General features: G+C 36.8%; 3 protein-coding genes across 3 annotated transcripts; 2 read left to right on the plus strand and 1 right to left on the minus strand.

Annotated features, from left to right (window-relative positions):
• Positions 1 to 4254: 4254 nt before the first annotated feature.
• On the minus strand, positions 4255 to 7239 carry LOC125207874 (leukocyte immunoglobulin-like receptor family A protein). Its single transcript, XM_048107375.2, has 4 exons — positions 7084 to 7239; positions 5805 to 5894; positions 5084 to 5351; positions 4255 to 4803 (listed from the first exon to the last, which is right to left on the minus strand). Exons 1-4 carry the CDS (start codon positions 7124 to 7126, stop codon positions 4518 to 4520), a joined length of 687 nt encoding a protein of 228 aa, XP_047963332.1. The 5' UTR covers positions 7127 to 7239; the 3' UTR covers positions 4255 to 4517.
• A 3105-nt stretch (positions 7240 to 10344) lies between these two features.
• On the plus strand, positions 10345 to 11625 carry LOC148923257 (uncharacterized). The gene is made up of 3 exons (XM_089060574.1): positions 10345 to 10570; positions 10644 to 10721; positions 11412 to 11625. The coding sequence occupies exons 1-3, from the start codon at positions 10418 to 10420 to the stop codon at positions 11427 to 11429; spliced, it is 249 nt and encodes an 82-aa protein (XP_088916700.1). The 5' UTR covers positions 10345 to 10417; the 3' UTR covers positions 11430 to 11625.
• A 1208-nt stretch (positions 11626 to 12833) lies between these two features.
• Positions 12834 to 13569, plus strand: LOC125206248 (germin-like protein 9-3). The gene has a single exon (XM_048105530.2). The coding sequence runs from the start codon at positions 12891 to 12893 to the stop codon at positions 13494 to 13496; it is 606 nt and encodes a 201-aa protein (XP_047961487.1). The 5' UTR covers positions 12834 to 12890; the 3' UTR covers positions 13497 to 13569.
• The last annotated feature ends 8481 nt before the right edge of the window (positions 13570 to 22050 follow it).

A 22050-nucleotide genomic window follows, 5' to 3' on the forward strand; every position in this document is an offset into this window, starting at 1 on the left:
GTCTATGACAATTGTACTTCAACATTAGCATCATTCATATGAATTCACTCATAATATCACGGAGAACCTTTAATCCCTCATTGGGACTCAGAGCCGATCTGCTAGATCTCTAGCGATCAGAAGCCTCGTGAATAAGACTATTGAAGGAAGGCACACCCGTAAGGGACCATGTTCTGGAAATGATGCGCCACCTCAATCAAATTGAGGTCTTGGGAGGATAAATTGATCTTGAATCTCAAGTGGATATAATACTCCAGAGTCTTCATGCAAGCTTTCAGCTGTTCAAAGTCAACTATGAAATGACTAAGCAAAAATTCACCTTGGTTGAGCTTCTAACTAAGCTTCCAAATGCTGAAGGCATTTACGTCCAAGCTAATCAAGCCATGTTAGTTGACAACGCCTCGACTTTCAAGGTCACTAGAAACCAAGAAGGAACGGCAAAGCGGAGCAGGCCACAAAGGGATTAAAGACAAAGAATGGCAAGAAGAAGGTTAGAGTAAGGAAAACTGACGAATGTTTCAAGTGTGGTGAAAATGAACACCAGAAGCCTGACTACCCCAAAAAGGGAAAACGTCCAAGTGATTCAGGCATATACCAAGTTCACGTTCTTTAAGCTCACTTAGCAACTATTTCTACCCATCAATGGGTAGTGGATATAGGAGTAACTTATCATGTGTGTTTTTATCCTACTCTTTTTTTAAATCAAGAAAACTAAGTGAAGGCGAGATCACTGTCCATCTGGGGGATGCTACTAAAGTGGGAGCGATTGCAGTGAGAGCTGTTTATATTAGCTTTTCTAGTAGTAGAGTTTTAGTATTGAATAATATTTTATTGATACCTTCGTTTAGAAGGAACCTGGTTTCGGTTTCTAAACTTATTTTTCATGGATATTCTGTTTCTTTCGATGATGCATTATAAAGAGAGACAGACATTTTATCTTTCGTGGTACCATGGAAAACAACTTATATATATACACTCTACACATCATCTTGTTGAGTCGAATGACATATTAGTTTCTCGCAAGAGAAAAACTTCTTCACATGATGTGAATGATGTACTTGTGGCATCTAAAACTTGGACATGCCAATCTGAGAAAGATCCAAAAGTTGGCGAGCCTTGGCTCAATTGAGGGACTTAATTTAGAATCTTTTCTACCTTGCGAATCCTGCTTGGAAGACATGAGCAAAAGATCTTTTAAGATCAAAGGTAATAGAGCCAAGAAGGTAATAGATTTCATTACTCAGACGTGTGTGGTCCATTTCAAACTCAAGCAAGAGATATATATCAATACTTCATCACCTTTATTGATGATTATTCGAGGTTAGCCATAGTCTATTTGATGCATCGCAAGTCAAAATCCTTTGAGAAATTCAAAGAGCTCAAAGTAGTAGTGGAGATGCATCGCAAGTCAAAGTCTATTTGATTATTATTCGAGGTTAGCCAAAGTCTATTTGATGCATCGCAAGTCAAAATCCTTTAAGAAATTCAAAGAGTTCAAAGCAGTAGTGGAGATGTGTCATAGTGAGATTATAAAATTCTTACGATCTGATCGTGGAGGCGAATACCTTAGTGATGAATTTTGGGGCTACTTGGCAGAAGTTGGGATTGAATCCCAAATAACTGCATCTGGCAGACCTTAACAAAATGGGGTTGCAGAAAGAAGAAATCGGACATTTTTTTGAAAATGGTTCGATCTATTATGTGTTATGCCCAGTTGCCTAAGTCTCTTTGGGCAATTTTCGTTGTGCAATATAAACATGCTATTGCGCATCAATTCAATTTCATGCTTCAACACGTATAAACATGCTATTGCAAAAATAATTACATAATTTAGTAATTTAATATTAAATTATGATATTGAATCTTACAAGTGTGATTCTCCAAAGAATCAAAGTGGCATGTTACTTCTCCATGTGTAGATCTTGAAGCTTTATTGCAAAACCAAGGATCTTCTAACCTATGACCCAACTCTGAACTCTAGATCTAACTTCCTTGTGGGAGAAATCTATTAGAAATTATAAGGATCTTGAAGGAGAAAACAAGAGAAACCAATTGTACACACTTGCAATTTTCAAAAACTCCTATTAGTGAGGAGATCGAAAATTTGCTAGTTTGGAGGCTAGGTTTAGGGTTTTGTGTAGTGTAGAATGTCATACCTCTTTCATCCCTATTTATAGAGTTTGTGATGTCTAGTTTAGGTATCTATGGGGCTTGGATTGGGCCTCCCCTATTGGACCTTCTTTACTAATTAAATTATAATTCATAATTTAATATAAGGCCAATGAAATATTTCTTGTGTCACTATAGAAGAAATACTGACCGCCCATTCAATCCGTGATTACAAGCAATCCGAATTAACCTTTTTAATATACTAGTTCCCGTGTTTGAGACTTTCGATATCCATCAATTAATTTATAGTCTGCTATGGACTTTAAATTAATTAATTTTTTTCCCAAAGTTTGTCTAGTATGAGATGTATATTAAATAATACACTTTGCTTTACTATTATTCTTGGATTAAATCCAAACAGACCCGGTTTCCGAATAATAGAACTTTTCTCGAACACCTATTGGGAATATAGTCAAATCGCGAAAGCACACGATTCAATGTAATAATAAAACTGACATCGTATTAGTTATTAATTACTACTACTACCCAAGATATCAGGAATATTTGGGTTGCGAAAAACCCGCACTTACGAATAAGTCAAAGCAACATATGATTAATAACGCATGTCCAATATTATTACAATTGTTAAGAAATATTAAATCTCCAAGACATCGTCTTTCAGTAGATAATAGTAAAGACGTGTCTATTCTTTAGATCCTTTCAATGTTACACCACACTAGTGTCACTAGTCATTCTCAAGGTAAATATGACTTTTGGATTGACACTCCAACCTTTTGCGATAGGTAGTCAAAGTCTATCTAGATTGTGAAAATATTTTACTTCTATAAGGTTTTGACTGAGTCACCTACTGATGATCTGTTCCACGATCCAGCTTTCATAGTAGAAGGCTTACTAATTTTAAAATTCTATTGAGTTCATGTGTTGCCTATTATTAGCACACGGTTTGAAGTTTTAATTACATGAAAAGCATCGGTTAATAACGTGTCTCAATTCATGTAAAAATTCAATAGGTTTACTCCAATAAATAAATGCAAACTAATTCCTAAAAATATGTGTGGCAGAAGGTTTCAAAAAGTTGTGAAAAGGACGATTGATTTAGTATAACATCTTGCACAGGAAACTGATATAAAATTGAGATTTTACTTTTTTATAATGGAAATTGAATATAAAATTGAGATTTACCTTATGCATTAGGAGTTAGGACATGCACGGCGCCTCTAATCTTTCCCGATGTTATTCCTTCTAATAGATTATGTTGGAACTTAATTTTTTGGAGAAAATTGTGGTGGTACCCAGAAAGAGAAATGTGAGGAGGCGGTTAAGATTCTGGCTAGGGTTTATAGACGCATTTATAGAAAAATGAAATTCAAATTTAATCCCAAAATTGCATTTTTGCACTTTTTAGGCATCTAAACTCAAAATTTCATTAATCCAAAAATGCATATTGGACTTTTAGGCATCTAAACTCAAAATAATACACAGTAAGTATTTGAAAAATATTTTAGGTCAGTTTTTCAATTTTTTACTCGCAATTGTCAATTTTTTTTATCTTTTGTCTCCTCTCTGTCCTTTTATTTTTCTCTATCACCGCTCATCTCTATTCTTTCTTTTCCATTTTCATGTCACTATTTGTTGATTTGAGATATGCTAAATATGTTACTCTCATAGAAATATTAATTGTATCAATATTTTATAGTACAAAATGAGTTTGATGTATGGTTAGAGAGCCTCAGCGTGAATTTTCATCAATTCTTTGAGCTTTCTTGCATGGTAAAACTCAATTCTCAGCTGGATTTAATGATTTCATTTATGCAAAACCATCACTGTACGAGTCAATTTTATAGGAGATTAGTATATTTGAGTTCAACGCTAGTTATTATAAATTTAATTGGTAATAACTTTTTAACTTTCACATCATAATTCATTAATTAAAATAATTTTAATTAATATTTTTCTAAAACTCCTTTTTTATATGTTAGTGTTTGAGAGAATATCTATCTATCTATACATATATAAAAATATATATATAAAAGGGGAGTTTAGGAGAAAATAACAAGAATGTCATTATAAATATTTTAATGAAGCTTAGTTTAACAAGAATGTCATTATAAATAAAAAATGAAGTTATAAAATAACAAAAATGTCATTATAAATGTTTTTTGTCCCACATTTTACTGACTGGTCAACAATTATACAGATAACTCACTGAAAAGGCGAAAACCATTAAGCACCCCTAGCTAAAACATCAGACTTCCATACCTGATAAGATTTCATTTAACAGTTCAACAAACAAGCTCTTCGGAAACATTGTTTAGTCCTAAATCACTTGCATAAACGACATGGGCGTTGAAGGCAAATGTAGCACCAAGCACCTGCTTATCGTTGAGTCAATCTGAATCGTATCTTTTCTTTTCTTTGTGCTTCTTACTCTTCCTCTTGTCATCTGAATCACGTGAATGTCTCTTCTCCCGCCTTTCATGTTTATCGCGTTTCTTCTCCTCATGCTTCCTTCTCTTTCTGCTGGATTCGTCTTCCAACTGTGTGTCTTCATTCCTTGAAGATGTGGTTCGAACAGGGATGTTTGCCTTTTCAACTGGTTCAGACTTCTTTTCAACCGGTACAGACTTCAAACTGGATGGCAAGCTTGATTCTTCCGAAGGACCTGATGTTCCCCTGCAGATGGGTTCCATTAAAAATGAGTTATGGTCCTACAAATTTTATCCATCAAATACACATCCATTCATAATCTGCTTTTGCCTAAGTTTTTACCATATTCTAGGTGGGTTTCAATAAAAACCTGCTAAGACCACAGAACAAATAAAGGGTATTACGATACCATAATCAGAAAGCAAAATGGATATATAGTGTAGTAAAATACAAAAGGCTAATATTGACATTTCGGTTTTAATTAGTATCCTCAGTGGAAATTTGATATCAAGTTTTCAGATCATACCTTGCAAAACCAAGACCTTGAACTTGAGCTGCTTCTGCATGTCCAGCGCCCAAGTCTTCTGCTGTAGAACCACGCTTCACGAGTTCAGCAAATTCATGTTTATCTAGCCGATTACCTTGGGATTTCCCAGAACGTTTTGGGGCTAATCCCAGAGCTTCCCTCATGGCTTGCTCTTCTTCCTCCTTTATTCTTCGAATCTCTTCTTTCATTGCCTCCGCATTAGCACCATCAGATTTCTTATCACGAGTGTACCAGTGGAGGTCTTTCCCTGCAAGGATATTAATAGAAACAGTTTTTATAGTCACAAGGTCCAACTAGAGTATTACTTAACCCAACAGTAAAAAGTTGATGACAAAATAATGACATAGATAGTCTCTCAAATGACACTGAAGTGCCGTGTACAGCATTAATCTTAATGTTAAGGAGGGTTCAACGAATATGATCAGCTACAAATTCCATATTTGATTAAAACCACAATTGACAGCTTCCTAATCCACAAATCAGCAACATTAACAATTGGCTATGGTATTAATTTTTTTAGGGCGGCTATAATGCTATAATGAATATGCAAGCTCAACAAATTAGGTAAATAAAGCTACTTTTTTCATGTATATAAATGCATTGTATTTTCAGCGTCATTAATCCAACTTTATCATAGTAAATGTGATTCCATTAGTTGCTGCTGATGAATGGAGCAATAGGGGAAGGGGAAGAGTGTTACCTTTCTGCCATCTACCAACAGGAGCCTTGAGACTATGACCAATATAATTTTCTCTATGTTTATCAACTTTCACCTCATCCCAAGTAAATTCTGCATGTATCAACAAGAACGATATCACATACCATTATCATTTATCAGTGATTAATGATTACTACAATCTCAAAAGACACACTAGAAACAGAAAGTACGTGGAACAAGATGTCAAGATCAAAGTAACATCAGTTCAGATGTCTTTAGCCTCAACATTAAATCAGACTGATACTACTTCAGTTCACAACTCTGCAATGCTTTTCCATCTGATAACTAAGATGATGTAGATAAAACTGCACTTGAATAATAATACTGCAGTCTACGTAGTAAGTAAACACTAAACCATACTGATCCTAAAATCATTTCAGATCGTAATGATCAGCCTAAAACATACTCCCTCCATCCACAAAAAATAGTCTCATTTTTTGCCATTTTAGAATGTCCAAAAAAGTAGTCTCATTTCTAAAAATGTAAAAGTTTCTCTATCATACTTGGCTCACTTTTTCACCTCTCCCATACTTTACCCACTTTTTCTCCCTATCTCTCTTACTTTACCTACTTTTTCTCCCACTCAACTTTACCAATTTCTCATTAAAACCTATGTCATTCACAAATGGGACTATTCTTTGTGAACGGAGGGAGCAATCCTACTAATATCTCCACCCACTCAGGAGTCGATTAGTAGTTTAGTACTGTATGCAAAACATTCTCAGTATCTCAGCTTACAAAACAATCTAAATCTCTCATCTCTCCTAACCAATAAATAAAGTTGCAAACACAGAAAATAACCTAAATAATGCCGTTGCGAATAGCTAAGATCATAGTAGTATTCAGAGCAAGTACCAAACCCATAAATTCAAAAAAAACAAAAAAACATAGACAGATAGTTACAGTTAATCCAGTTCCATTGGCCGGAAAAGTCAGTCAATAAAACTTACAAATTAAACAACTCACATACCTAACTAAGTTGCCCCCAAAATTGATTATACTTTTCATATACAAGAAAATTTCAGCTTCTTTATACATAAGATGTTGCCGATATACAGAATTATGTTGGCAATTTTATGATACAGGGTTAAATAATAATGCAAAATTGACAAGCAAAAGAAACCTTCCTAAATTTGTAAGAAAATTCCAGATCTAACAGGTGAAAATATGTAGGGGAATACCAAACAACGAATTATAAATTATAATTAAAAGTCAGGAAAACCTAAAATTTGGGGGGTGTGAGAAGGAAGAGAGAGCTTACGATCACGACCGCCACGAACTCCACCTCTTGTCGGATGATACATAATTGTTGATTAGAATCAGCTTTGATTGCGTGGGTGTGGTTGTTCAGTGCGGAAGATGATCGTCAGAGACGAAGGAAGGGATGCAATTTCTTCTTTAATTTGTTTTGGATATATGAAGAATGGTAAATCCGCCTATTTGCAGAATAGCCCCCAAATTTATAAATTATTAGCATTGTCATCATGTGCTGAGAAAATATCCACACACATTGCTCACATATCCATCAAATTTAAAAGTCATTCGGCGGCTACGCGTTGAGCATATAGCAAACAATTCTTTCGCCTTATATTAAAATAATACTGTTTGCTTGTCGCTTAAAAGCACCATCTCAAGGGGGTGTGATCGAGTGACATGAGTCTCGTCCATCTTTAATCAAATGGTTAAAAGATTGATCTCTGTCTTTGGATATGGAGCAGCTTTAAATTCTTGGGCTAATTGTTTTGGGCTAGCTGGCCCACCTCTGTCCACCCATTAAGGTGCATACAAATCAGGGAGATCGTTGTTCCCAAACAATTCTGCTACTATTATATTGCGTTTCAGATCTTCTTGTTTTGAAGTTATTATGGGCGATATGGAGCAGCTTTAAATTCTTGGGCTAATTGTTTTGGGCTAGCTGGCCCACCTCTATCCACCCATTAAGGTGCATACAAATCAGGGCGATCGTTGTTCCCAAACAGTTCTGCTACTATTATATTGCGTTTCAGATCTTCTTCTTCTGGAGTTATGAGCGATCGTTGTTCTTCTGGAGTTAAGTCTCTCCTAGCCATTAACGGAGTAAGGATAGTTGTCTTGATGTTCCGTTCCTGAATATCACATTCCTTTTCACGTGTAACTCTCATTTCACGCAGTACTATATTGAAATTATTAGGAATTGTATATGATGGCGTGGGAACTTATTTGCCTTTTCTTTTAGCCTTGGCCTTAGCCTTAGCTTGATCACTAACAATAGGACGTTGGAATGTTGAAGAACGACTCTCAGTCTCAGGAGTGGAGTCGATTTGAGGTCCTCCTTCATCACTAGTCCTCAACTTTTTTGAGCTCTTGTGACTTTCTTCAAGACTATTTTTATCTGGCTGGAAACTACGCGTTGAACTGGTGCTATTCAATTTCAACTCCCACTTAGGATTGTGTCTCATCAGGGGTGGCAAATTGTGCGTGTTGTGTCGTTATCGTGTCGACACGATAACAACAAACACGAAGATGGCCCGTTAAGAAAACTCCAAACACGAACACGAACACTACCCGCTACCCTCAGACACGAACACGACACGAACTCATTAACAACACGAATCACTTCGGGTCAACACGACACGATAACAACACATACATGACACGACACAATAACGACACTATAATAATATTATTATAATATATTAATATTACTCCCTCCGTCCCACAAAGATTGTCCCATTTTCCCATTTCCGTCCGTCCCATAAAGTTTGTCCCATTTCACTTTTACCATTTTTTATGGTGGACCTCATATTCTACTAACTCATTCTTACCCACATTTTATTATAAAACTAATACTTTAAAAATAGGACCCATATCCCACCAACTTTTTCAACCCACTTTTCATTACATTTCTTAAAACCCGTGCTGAATCAAAGTGGGACTATCTTTGTGGGACAGAGGGAGTATTTCTAATATTAAATTTTAAATTTAAATTTTAAATTTTTAAAATTTTAAAATAAATAAAAAAATAATGATATTATGATATATTAATATTATTTCTTAACGTGTAACACGAACACGACACGACACGACACGAAGTTTTTGTGTCGTTATCGTGTCGACACGATAAGGATACAAACCCAGTAAGCTTTGACACATACCCATTAATTTCGTGCGTGTTCGTGTCGTGTTATCGTGTCGTGCCAGAAATTGTCAGCCATACTCATCACCTCCTCAAACACCTTTTGGTGAGTAAACTTGCTCTTACCATACAGCTATTGAGCGGTTTTCTCAATGTCCTCTTTAGACTGGTTACTCGTAGCTCGATCATGTGCATGTTTGTATGCACCATTCCACTTTGAGACATTTGTATTGAGTTATTTATAAAGTTGTCTCAATGACTCCTAACTTCTTTGTTCGTCCATTCTTGGATTTTCTTTTCTTGTTTGCTCATATAGATCAAGAACATTTTGTAATAGACGGGCACTAGTTTGGTTGGTGCCAATAATTGTATTCGTGTTCACGAAACACCAAGCAGACATTAATGCCATATCTTCTTTCTCACTCCAACCATGTGGAGTGTTTGAAGCACCCATGTTGATTTTTGATATGTCTTAGCTTGATTGTTGGTTTTGAAATAAACTTTGAAATTGATCACAATTTGATAAATCATCAAAGTTAGGGAAATTATCTTGAGAATGATTAAAACTTTAGGAAGAGTTGAAGTTTTGGGAATGATAGAAATTTGGAGAATCGGAGAGTATATTATTCTCATCGTCTTCCATAGTTAGCAACAAAGGAAACTAAATAATATGAAATTCTATCAAACAAGAAGGATTATAGGAGTAGAAAAGATGAAACTTTTTTTATATGCAAAACTATAACAAATGTGGTCACTATTTATAGAGAAAGAAAAATTATGAATTACAAATTCACCTTTCGCCAGTCTTTTCCTCTCATGTTTCTTAACAAAGATAATCAATTTCCTAAAATTTGTACTCCATCAATTTCCCAAGACACCGAGCATAAGATTTCAGATACTCTCTTCGTTCTGTAATAATCAAATTTCACTTTTACTATAAATAGATCTCACATTTCACTAACTCACTTCACTCATATTCTGCTACTCCCTCCGTCCGCCATTAGGAGTCACATTTCTTGGTGGCACGAATTTTAAGAAATGTTAAGAAAAGTGGTTGGAAAAAAGTTAGTAGAATATGTGTCCTACTTGTATATATTAGTTTTAAATGAAATGTGAGTGGATGAGTTAGTGGAAGGTGAGACCATATTACCATTTATGATAAAAGTGAACCGGGACTCTTATACGCGGACGGACTAAAATGGAAAAATGAGACTTCTATTTGCGGAGGGAGTATAAAACTAGGATAACAAAATAAATCTCATATTCTACGACCTTTTCCAATTCACTATTATATTAAAACTCGTGCTCACACCAAATGTGACTGCATTAACTTTTCCGAACTCAATTTTCTCTTAAAACTCCTGTTCACATCATGTGATTGCATTGATAGAGTACTACTATAAAATAGAGTAGTTAGGGCTTAATTGAATCTGTAACAAATCACCTAATCATTTCCGTTCACCCCAACAAAACAAGAACAATGGCATTGAGATCACTCGCTTCGCGTGTTGGATTACGAGTGATGATGGAGGGGAACTTCCGATCGTCCAGTTACAGCCTCCGCTACTTGAGCGATGGTAAAGGCCGTGTCCTCAGCGAAGAAGAGCGCGCTAAGGAAACCGTTTACATTCAGGTTTCCTATCTCTCTCTCTCTCTCTGTTGGATTTGCATAATTATGATTATGTATATGTTCAATTGGATTGAAGAAAATGGAGAGAGAAAGGTTGGAGAAGCTCAAGAAGAAGGCGGATCTGGAAAAACCTGACAAGGACAAATCCGATAAGGTCATTTTTTTTATAGCTCGTCTTTCTCATGATGTTTGTTTCCTTTTGATTTTTAAAAATGCACTACTTCATTTGTCAAAAAAATTTCCTGGATTAATTAGTACTATAGCCTCATTTGCTTGACAAGAGTATCATTAAACCCTACACATAATTTACATCTTAGATTGCTCTGTTAGCAACATTCCAAAAACTTTTTCGATCACTGTAATTGAACATTCAGTTGTCATGTTGACATTTGTGTTCTGATCTATTTTTCTAAAACATGAAACCAAATAATGATTGAATCTAAGAATTATAGGCACATTGTATCAATGAAGTTGAATATGAAAACCATTGTGGCTTCATTTGATCTTTAATCTCATTTTACTAGTATTAAATACTCCCTCCGTTCCATAGTAATGGAGGTGTTTCTTTTCGGCATGGAGATTAAAAAAAAATATGTTAGATAAGTTAGTAAAGAAAGAATAAAATGGAAAATGAAAAAGATAGAGATATGAAGAGAGAAAAAAATACTCCTAAGAGAGAGTGAAGTAGGTGTATAAAATGTGTTGACTTTTACTAAAAAGAGAAATGACTCTATTACTATAGAACGTACCAAAATGGCAAAATGACTTTATTACTATGGAACGGAGGAAGTATTTAATAAGGGACGTGCTAGCTAAACTTTACTTGTTTGTGTTTTGATTGAAGGACACCGACAAGAGCTGAAATTGGACGTCGGACTAGCGATTCTCCTGGTTTGTTTCCCTATGAGAACATACATAGATCTTGTTCAGGCTATGGCTTATGTACTAAAGTGACGCGACTAGTTGGTATTGTCCATTGACTTATGAGAGATTCTTATTTCAATGTGATTGTATCTGACTATGTTTCTTTGAGTTAAACTTGAATCCTTTATCTCCAATTTGCTTGTGTTTCATATCATATTATCCCATAGTTTGTTTTAGCCGTGACGTCTTGTTTCCATGAATGGTGTTTTATTAAACCTGAAGAAATGAAGCATGATACAAAAAAAAAAAAAATGGATCCAGAGTAGAGGTGTGTGTCTATGTAAGAAACAATTGAAATCTTGATATCTAATTTGTAAGTGATATTCAAAGGTGCTAGATTTGTGCATTTGTTGAAACTGGAGATGCCGATAACTAGCTTTTTTCTACTGGAAAATGAATGGGTGTTGGAGACCTACCATACTCATACCCATACCCAAACTGTGGTGGTTGTCGATATTGTCCATACCATAAAATGGCATGACAAAGAAGGTGCTGGAACTCTCTGGTGGCACCTGATCAACAATCGAGCAGCCTAGTGGATGGGTTTTGCAAAAGAAGAAATCTCTACAATCAACTGCTCCACAACAACAATTGCTCTGTTGTTTTTCCTTTTCAGAAGGTTTGCATCTACCTGCCTTCATTTCTTCATCAACATGGTTCCTGGGCTGCTTGTCAACTGATAAAAGCTGGACTGATTTCTGTAGAGTTCACTTTGTACCATAGAAATAGACCGTTTAGGATTGACATGGATTTTAATGTGTAGTGGAAGGTAAAGTAAGAGAGAACGAGAAAAAGTAACCGTGTATCCATAAAATGGACATGGACTTTTTTTATGAGATGGATTAAAAAGAAAATATGGTCTATTCCTGTGAGACGGAAAGAGCATTAAATATTAAATAACACTCCATTTGTCCACTATAGGAGACTCGTTTTGACTTGGCTTGGATTTTAAGAAATGTAATGAAAAATAGATAAACAACGTTAGTGGAAAGTGAGTTCTACTTTAAATCGACTCGATGATTCCATATTTAATCTTGGCATGATCAATCCCACCATCTCCCTACTTGTGGTTCCTGTTAAACTACTGTATTATACTATCACTGAAGGTGCAGCAGCCCATTTGCATGTCGTTAGTTTGATAAATTAATCATTGATCAAGAGATAAACTATATTGAATTCAGACAGCCCAGAGACAGAAAAGATAGGTCATCACTTCCTGTGATATTATCGTCATTCAACTTTGACAACATCAACAAATTAACAAACTATGCTTTAAATTAATTTGTACAGATCCATCATCTTGTCATACATATAAATTCACCCCCATCCAAATAAGTATTGATGATGCTCTATATAAATACATAATTAAACTCCAACAACCATTCCCATAAACAAGAAAATGTCCCTGGTCTCCTTCCTCGTTCCCCTCCTAGCCCTCCTCAGCCTCTACAAGGCACACGCCGGTGACCCGGACATCCTCACCGATTTCGACCTCCCGTTAGGCTCGGCCAACATAACCGGAGACAGCTTCACCTACACCGGCCTGAGGGCCTTCATCGGGGCCAACCCCAGCAACTTCACCGTGTTCAAAGCAAGCATGGCCGAGCTCCCCGCCCTCAACGGGCAGAGCGTCTCCTATGCCGCCCTCTACTACCCCCCAGGAGCTGTCAACCCGCTCCACACCCACCCCCGGGGGTCGGAGCTCCTGTTCCTCGTGCTCGGCTCTCTCCAGGTAGGCTTCGTCAACACCACCAACTATCTCTTCAACCAAACGCTCCAAGCAGGAGACATGTTCGTCTTCCCCAAGGGCCTCGTCCACTACCAGTACAACGCCGATGCTACTTCCCCGGCCATCGCGCTCTCTGCGTTTGGCAGCGCCGCAGCAGGCACGGTTTCAATCCCCACCAGCGTCTTCAACACTGGCATCGACGATCCCATCCTCGCCGCCTCCTTCAACACCGACGACGGTACCATTGATAAGCTCAAAGCTGGACTTTCTCATTAATAATTAAGTTTCCATTGTTCACCATTCATCATCGTTGTGAGATGTTTTGGAATAATCTCCTTCTCCCTCATCATTCATCTGCTTTTTTTTGGCATAATCTCTTCAAGACTTGCAAAAATAAGTACATGGAGTAAATTATTTACATATGTGAGTAATTACAATTAAAAGAGAGAGATATTGAAGAGCACAACTTACAAACAACTCCAAAATTTTGAACTAGTAATACTCCCTCCGTCCGCAATTAAATGTCTCATATTTGATCGATATGAGTTTTGAGAAATTATTTGACTTTATGAAGTAAAGTAGGTAGAAAAATTAGTGAAATGTGAGATCTATTTTTATATATTGATTTTATAGTAAAATGAGAGTGAAATGAGTTAATGGATCCACTTATCAAATACAGTAAAAGCGAAATAGAATATTTAGTGGTGGACGAACGAAAAAGGATAAATGAGACATTTAATGGCGGATGGAGGGAGTATTATACAACTTAGCATAAGATATGCATAATTGTCAATTGGACTGGGTCTATCCATCCCAGCGCACTCAAAAGTGGTATGGGCCGATCCACTAACAAAATGAAGTGGACTTGAACTAGGTTCATTGGTTAAAGTAAGGTCATTTATCAAATTCATGCTCAGATTAAAAATAATAAAAATTTAATTGAACTTAAAATAGCATAAGTCTAACTCTTTAAAACATGTAAATTTCGTATTTATCCATATCAAACATGCGCATAAACGACAAGAGTCCACGTTATCGCGACTCAAATTTTCAAATTTAATGTTTGTAATTCTAAATATTAGGTATTTTTGTTTGAAAATAGCTCAAATATGTAGGATAATAAGCTGGATTACTTTTAATTGTTATATGACACAGTAACACATTGGTTTAAGGAAATTTGGTTTCAAATCAAAAATACAAAACAATTAAATCATGATTGTTAGGATATATACCGCAAAAACATGCATTTTGTGATATATGTACATGTTAATCTTTATTTTTATATGATAACAAATATTTTTGTCTAAGTGTTTGTTGTTTTATATCTTCTATTTTTAACAACTATTTATATGATTCAAGCAAACATGCCTAAGCCTTTTGTATTGTAGATTGGTGGTCATGTCATTACAAAATATCTCTTGTATCTTGCAAAGTAACTTTTCTAACTTTTCACAATTTAGATAAAATTTAGTGATCTATAGTAAAATGTTGCAATCTCAGTCTAAAAGTTTCCTAACATAGAGTCCATGGTAAGATAAGTCTTTATTTCTGAATCTTTTTGTATAACATTTAACATATGATTTGACTTATTTATCAGTCAAGGTTTTTCATAACTTCAAAAAAAAAACATGATATCTTATGTAGTGGTATGTTTTATGATGCTAGGATTTGTTATTGCACTGAATCATGCCTCAAGTTAGTTCAGATTGATAATATTCCCAACAAATGTTTAGACAGATTTTATACTATGTAAACCCAACCGATTGGAATTCATTCCAAATATAATAAACAATATTTTGAATTGTACCATTCTTAATAAAAGTATTTTAAATTAATTAAGTTTGTAGTGTCACTACAAAAAAAAAAGGCAGTTTGCAAGCACAAATTTGCAAGCACATATGGTGCTTGCAAAACCTGGCAGAATTGCGACCAAAAAAGCGACCAAAATGCAAAAATAGATGGTTGCAAATAAGTTGCGACAACTTCTTCGAGCAAACTAATTATGCTTGCTAATTTGCGAGCACACGGTGCTAGCAAAATTATGTTTGGTCGCAATATCGACGAAATGCGAGTAAACTAATTGTGCTTGCAATTTGGTCGCTGTTTTGCTAGCACACTTTATATATGGGAAGCACCTTTCTTGCTTGCAAAGTGCTTGCAAAATGACTATTTATGCTTGCAAAACAACTTTTTTTTTTGTAGTGTGTACTTAAATTAATTAATGGATATTGGAATCATAAACACAAAAACAAATTAAATTAAAAAAAAGTCTAAATTACTCGTAATTTGAATTTAGATGAGTTATCAATATTTCTACAATGATAGGAAATAATATTCTATTGAATTGAAATTAAACTTTAGCTTAATTTAATTAAAATTAAAGTACAATAGATCGACCAATCCAATCTTCTTTGGTCTTTTATCTGATCTAAATAACTCTATAAAAAGATAATTGGATCAGAGATAAAAAGCCATACCCTAAATATGCAAAGTCATGGCCACTGAGAGAAGGCTCCTTGTTAGGAGGTTATTTTCTATATTTTAATATCATAAATCAAAATAACATCGTTTAGTACAAGTAAGCATCACCCAGTGAACTATATTACCATCAAACTACTACAATAATACTAACAATTTTATAAACGCATGCAACCATTATAAAATTGTGAAACGATTATAAACAATATAAACGTCATAAATTTTTCTTGCTTATTTTCAAAATAGCATCAAATACTTGACCAAAATTTTCAATTTTCAGTTTTTCTAAGAATTTAATTGATCTATCATGTATAAGAGTAAATTTAGTAGTGTGATAGTATGACCCTTAAATGTTGGTCCAGTATGCTCTATTAGTAACCAGCCCAAGATGCAACTTGGGCTTGAGCCCAACTCTTTGAAAACCCTAGCTACGTGGCCGCTTCTGGTGGGGTGTTGATGTTGAGTCTTTTATATACTCCCAGCCTCTCTTTCCTCTCCCTAATTCGATTCTGCCTCTTTCTCTTCTCTCTTGAGTGGTGAAATTAGGGTTTGTGTGCTTCATCTTCTCCGGTGATCTCTCTGTGCTATAAGCTTGAGAGTGTGATTCTCTCCCTCCTCTATTCTGCGTGTGTATATACATTGAGTCAGTGAGTGAGTTGAGTGTGAGGGAACTCCTGGTTTCTGGTCAAGATAGATTGACCTAGTTTGGTGGTTCCTGGAAGTCTGGAGACTTGAAGTGTGGTGTTTGGCCGTGGCTTCGATCCCTGGGTTGTTATGCAACAAGCGGTTGCTGGATTTAGGGTTATAGTGGATACGGTGGAGCGGATTTGTCAACTGCTGTTGTATAATTGTATTCTCCTAAGTGTGGCAAATCGATCAGTGAACAAGGGATTGGAGGGTCGGATAAATAGGCATGTGCAGTTGTACCTATTGCAACCTGAGCCTATTTGATTTCTTACTTGATTTCTTGTTTCTCTTTTAGATTTTAACTGTCAGTGACACTATAATTGGAAATCGAAAGTTTTTGATATGTGTGCTAAGTGTTTCAGGCTTGAATCTCTAAGGTCTGGTGTTGCTTGAAGATTAAGTAGTTAGATCTTGTGTAATCTTGTATTACTTGTAACTGTTCTGGGCTGATTTAGACCTTACAGTTGTAAGAAAAACATGTGGAAATGTGAGAGGTCTAATCCTTTCATTTCCTTAAGACCTTTGGTCTTTCATATGGTGTAACCTCCAAAATGTTTATGGAGTGCCTTAATACCAAGACCTTTCATGTAGGCTCCCCTTTCCTATAAATAGATGGAGTTTTGGGAGATGAGAACACACCAACAATCATTCTCTCTTCTCTCTAAGCTCTCAAACATTCTAGTTCGCATCTTAGGAGCATTGCATAGCTCGGTTCTCGACTCCAATTAAAGTTCGCCGGAGCCTACGAGTTTGAGGTGCTTCAACTCGGTAGGAGGAAAGTCGTTTCATCTTTGGGGACGTTGCGCCAATCCGTGAGCACTAGCCGGGGCGTATCTCGTCTTGCGGAGAGAGGGTTACCTCGACTCGACTTGAAGAAGACAATAGTTTACATCTTGTTCTCTTATTGTATTTGTGTTTTATTTACCTTCTAGTTTTTGGTTCTTTTGTAATAGCAAAGTTGCCCGTGTAAAGGCTACACTATTTCCAACAATCGCAAGACGAGATAGTGTACTCTTGCCGAAATCATGTCGACCGAAGCTGGAGGAAACATAAAATTCAAAGCTGGAATGAGCAACAAACAGACGCAATGTCGATGCGCACTGAAGTGATTAATTTCTTGAGATCCATTCTCTTGATAATTGTGTTTATCGTTTGTCATTTGACAAGCAAGATCAGTTTTGACTTGGTAGTAATAATGCATGTGGCGTTGAATATACCAATGCACATATGGTTCAAGATAATTGTGTACTTATTGATGGAGACAATATTGTGCAAATTATTTGAACGTGTTGTTATAAACAACAAAGATCACGAGGTGGTCGCAATGGTCTCCGACGTGAACCATGGTAATAATCCAAATGAATGGTTTGTTGATACGGGTGCCACATGTCATGTGTGCTCTGAGAGAAGCGTTTTTTCTACTTACAAATCTGTTGGAGGTAGAAAAGTACGCATGGGAAACCAAGCCTCTTCTGGGGTGGTTGGTGTGGGTAACGTGTTCCTAAAATTAGGATCTGGAAAAGGTTCTTACCCTTAAGGATGTGCTGCATGTCCCAGACATCCGAAATAATTTGGTGTCAGGCTCACTTCTAGTAAATCATGGATTTTCACTAGAATTTGAGTGTGAAAAGGTTATATTAACCAAGTATGGAAAGTTCATAGGTGAAGGTCACCTAGTGAATGGGCTTTTTGAGCTGAATGTTATGGTCATTCACCGTGGAAAAACAATAAGCAATAAGGAAGATGACACATCTTCTTATTTGCTTGAGTGCTCTGATTTATGGCATAAAAGATTGGGACATGTAAATCTAAATGCTATAAAAAGATTAGTAAATCTTAATTTACTAAAAGTTGATGAGTTTAATTCACAAAAGAAATGTGAAGTCTATGTTGAAGCAAAAATGACCAAGCTGCCGTTCCGCTCGGTAGAACGGAGCACCAAACCTCTAGAGTTGATCCATACAGATATATGTGATTTAAAATTTGTGCAAACTAGAGGTGGTAAAAAGTATTTCATCACATTCATTGATTATTGCACAAGGTATTGTTATATTTACTTATTAAGAAGTAAAGATGAGGCAATTGAAGCGTTTAAAGACTTCAAAAATGAAGCCGAAAATCAACTTAATTGTCGAATTAAGTGTGTTCGAAGTGATAGAGGTGGTGAATATGTGGCGCTGTTTGCAGAATTATGTCATGCAAGTGGTATAATTCACCAAACCACAACTCCATATTCTCCTCAGTCGAATGGTGTTGCTGAGCGCAAAAATCGAACACTGAAAGAGATGATGAATGCTCTGTTGATTAATTCAGGATTACCCCAGAACATGTGGGGGGAAGCTTTGCTAACCGCAAATTACATCTTAAATAAGATTCCACTCAAAAATAGGGATGTGACTCCTTATGAATTGTGGAAGGGAAAGAAACCTTCATATACATACCTCAAAGTGTGGGGGTGTTTAGCAAAGGTACAAGTGCCGCCTCCAAAACAAGTTGCAATTGGCCCTAAAACAGTTGATTGTATCTTTATTAGATATGCATTGAACAGCAGCGCATGTCGCTTCTTAGTTCATAAGTCAGTTATTCCCGATGTAGCTGAAGGAACAATAATTGAGTCAAGGAATGCTGTATTGTTTGAGAATGTGTTTCCTTGCAAGAAGCAAGATGATCATTCTAGTGAAAGAATGATGGATGAAACCACTAGTTCTAATTCTCCAAAAGTGACGAGGACAAGTCCTGAGGATGTAGAACCAAGACGTGGTACAAGAATTAGAGTTGCTAAGACTTTTGGTCAAGACTTCATAACTTTTATGTTGGATGGTGAAGCAAAGTCACTATCAGAAGCATTGTCTGGCCCAGACGCAGTGTGGTGGCTAGAAGCTATCAACAGTGAAATGGAATCCATTATGCTAAATAACACATGGGTGTTAGTAGACTTTCCGGAAGGCTGCAAGGCCTTAGGATGCAAGTGGATTATGAAAAAGAAATATAAAACCCGATGATACTGTAGGTAAGTACAAAGCTCGCCTAGTGGTGAAAGCTTTCAAGCAGAAAGAAGGGCATGACTTCTTTGATACTTACTCACCTGTTACGAGAATAGCTTCCATCCGGGTGCTTCTTGCGATTGCTGCGTTGCACAATCTTGAGATTCACCAAATGGATGTGAAAACTGCGTTTCTGAATGGTGATTTGGAAGAAGAAATATACATGGAGCAACCTGAAGGGTTTGTTGTGCCCGGGCAAGAACGCAAGGTATGCAAATTGGTAAAGTCTCTTTATGGGTTAAAGCAAGCGACGTTGCAATGGCACTTGAAGTTCGACAATGTGATGTTGTCAAATGGATTCACTATCAACGAGTGTGATAAGTGTGTTTACATTAAGAACACAGATAACGGGTTTGTTATTGTGTGTCTGTATGTTGATGATATGTTGATAATGGGCAGCAATAGTGCCATTATTAACGAGGCAAAAAAAATGTTGAAAAGAAATTTCGATATGAAAGATATGGGTCTAGCTGATGTGATTCTCGGAATCAAAATAGTGAGAACTAATGAGGGAATTGCTTTAACGCAATCTCATTATGTTGAGAAAATGCTTAAGAAATTCAACTCGTTTGATTATAAGCCAGCAAAGACTCCCTTGGAGCTCAATGTCCATCTAAGCAAGAATATGGGTGAGCCTGTTGCTCAAGAAGAGTATGCAAAGGTTATAGGAAGTTTGATGTTTATCACGAACTGTACTAGACCAGATCTTGCTTGTACGGTGAACAAGTTGAGCAGATTTACGAGCAATCCAAGCAAGGAATATTGGAAAGCTTTGTGCAGAGTTTTGAGATACTTGAAGTATACTATTGACTTTGGATTGCACTACACAAGATATCCCCAAGTACTTGAAGGGTACTGTGACGCAAATTGGATCTCTGATTCAAAAGACTCATTTTCGACAAGTGGGTATGTGTTCACTGTGGGGGGGGTGCTGTTTCGTGGAAGTCGGCGAAACAGACGTGTATTGCTCGCTCCACCATGGAATCAGAGTTTATCACTTTGGATAAAGCAGGGGAAGAAGCCAAGTGGCTCAGAAATTTCCTAGAATGTATTCCATGTTGGAAGAAGCCAGTGCCCAGAGTAGTGATACACTGTGATAGTAAAGCAGCTATAGGTAGAGCACACAGTGGCTTCTATAATGGTAAGTCTCGACACATTCGTCGACGACATAATACCGTAAGGCAGTTGATCACAAGTGGTGTTATCGCAGTTGACTATGTTAAGTCAGTGGATAACATAGCGGATCCATTAACAAAAGGTTTAAACCGTGATTAAATGCATAAATTGCTAAAAGGAATGAGACTGAAAACCACATCTTAAAAGATGAGATGGTAACCCAACCATACGATTGGAGATCCCATGGGATTGGTTCAATGGGAGACAAAGCTATACAAATCTAGTTGTAACACTCAGAAGATTTTTATCTTCGCCCATTCTTTAGAAAGCATTGAGTGTTGTAACTTGCACGTGGTAAGAGGCTAAGTCTTTTGACTTTTAATGATTCTTGAAATCTCAGGGAGATGAAGTATGGCAGGATACTCATGAAAGAATCACCTATGTAAGTGAGAAGTGGGGCCGCTTCGTGTGTGCGAGTCACTTATGAATTCCAAAGAGGTGTTCCACGGCCGAAACGGACACAAACGTGAGAACTGATGGAGTTGAGACAATATTGTGTTGATGCTATTGACTAGGCATACACCAAGGAGGAATAGTTCAAGGCATCGCGTCCACTAGCCCGCCGGTATGTCCGATAGTGTTGACTATGGAAGGTTCAAAACCACAAGTTACCTTTCCAAAGACAGTATCGTTTCTCGAGAACTGAGCAAAGAGTCTGCATACATGCATTTGTGTCTGGTGTTGGTTTGAGCTTGCAGCGCTCTAACCAATGTGGGGGATTGTAAGAAAAACATGTGGAAATGTGAGAGGTCTAATCCTTTCATTTCCTTAAGACCTTTGGTCTTTCATATGGTGTAACCTCCAAAATGTTTATGGAGTGCCTTAATACCAAGACCTTTCATGTATGCTCCCCTTTCCTATAAATAGATGGAGTTTTGGGAGATGAGAACACACCAACAATCATTCTCTCTTCTCTCTAAGCTCTCAAACATTCTAGTTCGCATCTTAGGAGCATTGCATAGCTCGGTTCTCGACTCCAATTCAAGTTCGCCGGAGCCTACGAGTTTGAGGTGCTTCAACTCGGTAGGAGGAAAGTCGTTTCATCTTTGGGGACGTTGCGCCAATCCGTGAGCACTAGCCGGGGCGTATCTCGTCTTGCGGAGAGAGGGTTACCTCGACTCGACTTGAAGAAGACAATAGTTTGCATCTTGTTCTCTTATTGTATTTCTTTTGTTTTATTTACCTTCTAGTTTTTGGTTCTTTTGTAATAGCAAGAGTTGCCCGTGTAAAGGCTACACTATTTCCAACAACAGTGGCATCAGGGCCACGGTTGGAGTTCAGCCGAGGGTACGGTGTGTTTTCTGGTAATACAAGGGATCTCTATTTCGATCTCTTGCTCAGGTATTGTAGTTTGGCTTCTCTCTCTTGTTTTCTCTCTTTTCTCCTGGTTCCGCTGTGCTGTCTCTGTTTCCTGTTTGGTTTTGATTGAATCTCTTCTTCTCTTC

The sequence above is a fragment of the Salvia hispanica genome, chromosome 6, assembly GCF_029641045.1.
Source record: "Salvia hispanica isolate PSC_SH4W2 chromosome 6, Shi_PSC_v1, whole genome shotgun sequence".
In the NCBI taxonomy this organism is placed as follows: Eukaryota; Viridiplantae; Streptophyta; class Magnoliopsida; order Lamiales; family Lamiaceae; genus Salvia; species Salvia hispanica.

Coding starts and splice junctions, on each gene's coding strand:
- LOC125206248 (XM_048105530.2), top strand. CDS start 12,891: ATGTCCCTGGTCTCCTTCCTCGTTCCCCTCCTAGCCCTCCTCAGCCTC.
- LOC125207874 (XM_048107375.2), bottom strand. CDS start 7,126: ATGTATCATCCGACAAGAGGTGGAGTTCGTGGCGGTCGTGATC. Junction 5,895..7,083: donor AGTTCGTGGCGGTCGTGATC/GTAAGCTCTCTC, acceptor TGATACATGCAG/AATTTACTTGGGATGAGGTG. Junction 4,804..5,083: donor CAAGGTCTTGGTTTTGCAAG/GTATGATCTGAA, acceptor ACCCATCTGCAG/GGGAACATCAGGTCCTTCGG.
- LOC148923257 (XM_089060574.1), top strand. CDS start 10,418: ATGGCATTGAGATCACTCGCTTCGCGTGTTGGATTACGAGTGATGATG. Junction 10,571..10,643: donor AGGAAACCGTTTACATTCAG/GTTTCCTATCTC, acceptor ATTGGATTGAAG/AAAATGGAGAGAGAAAGGTT.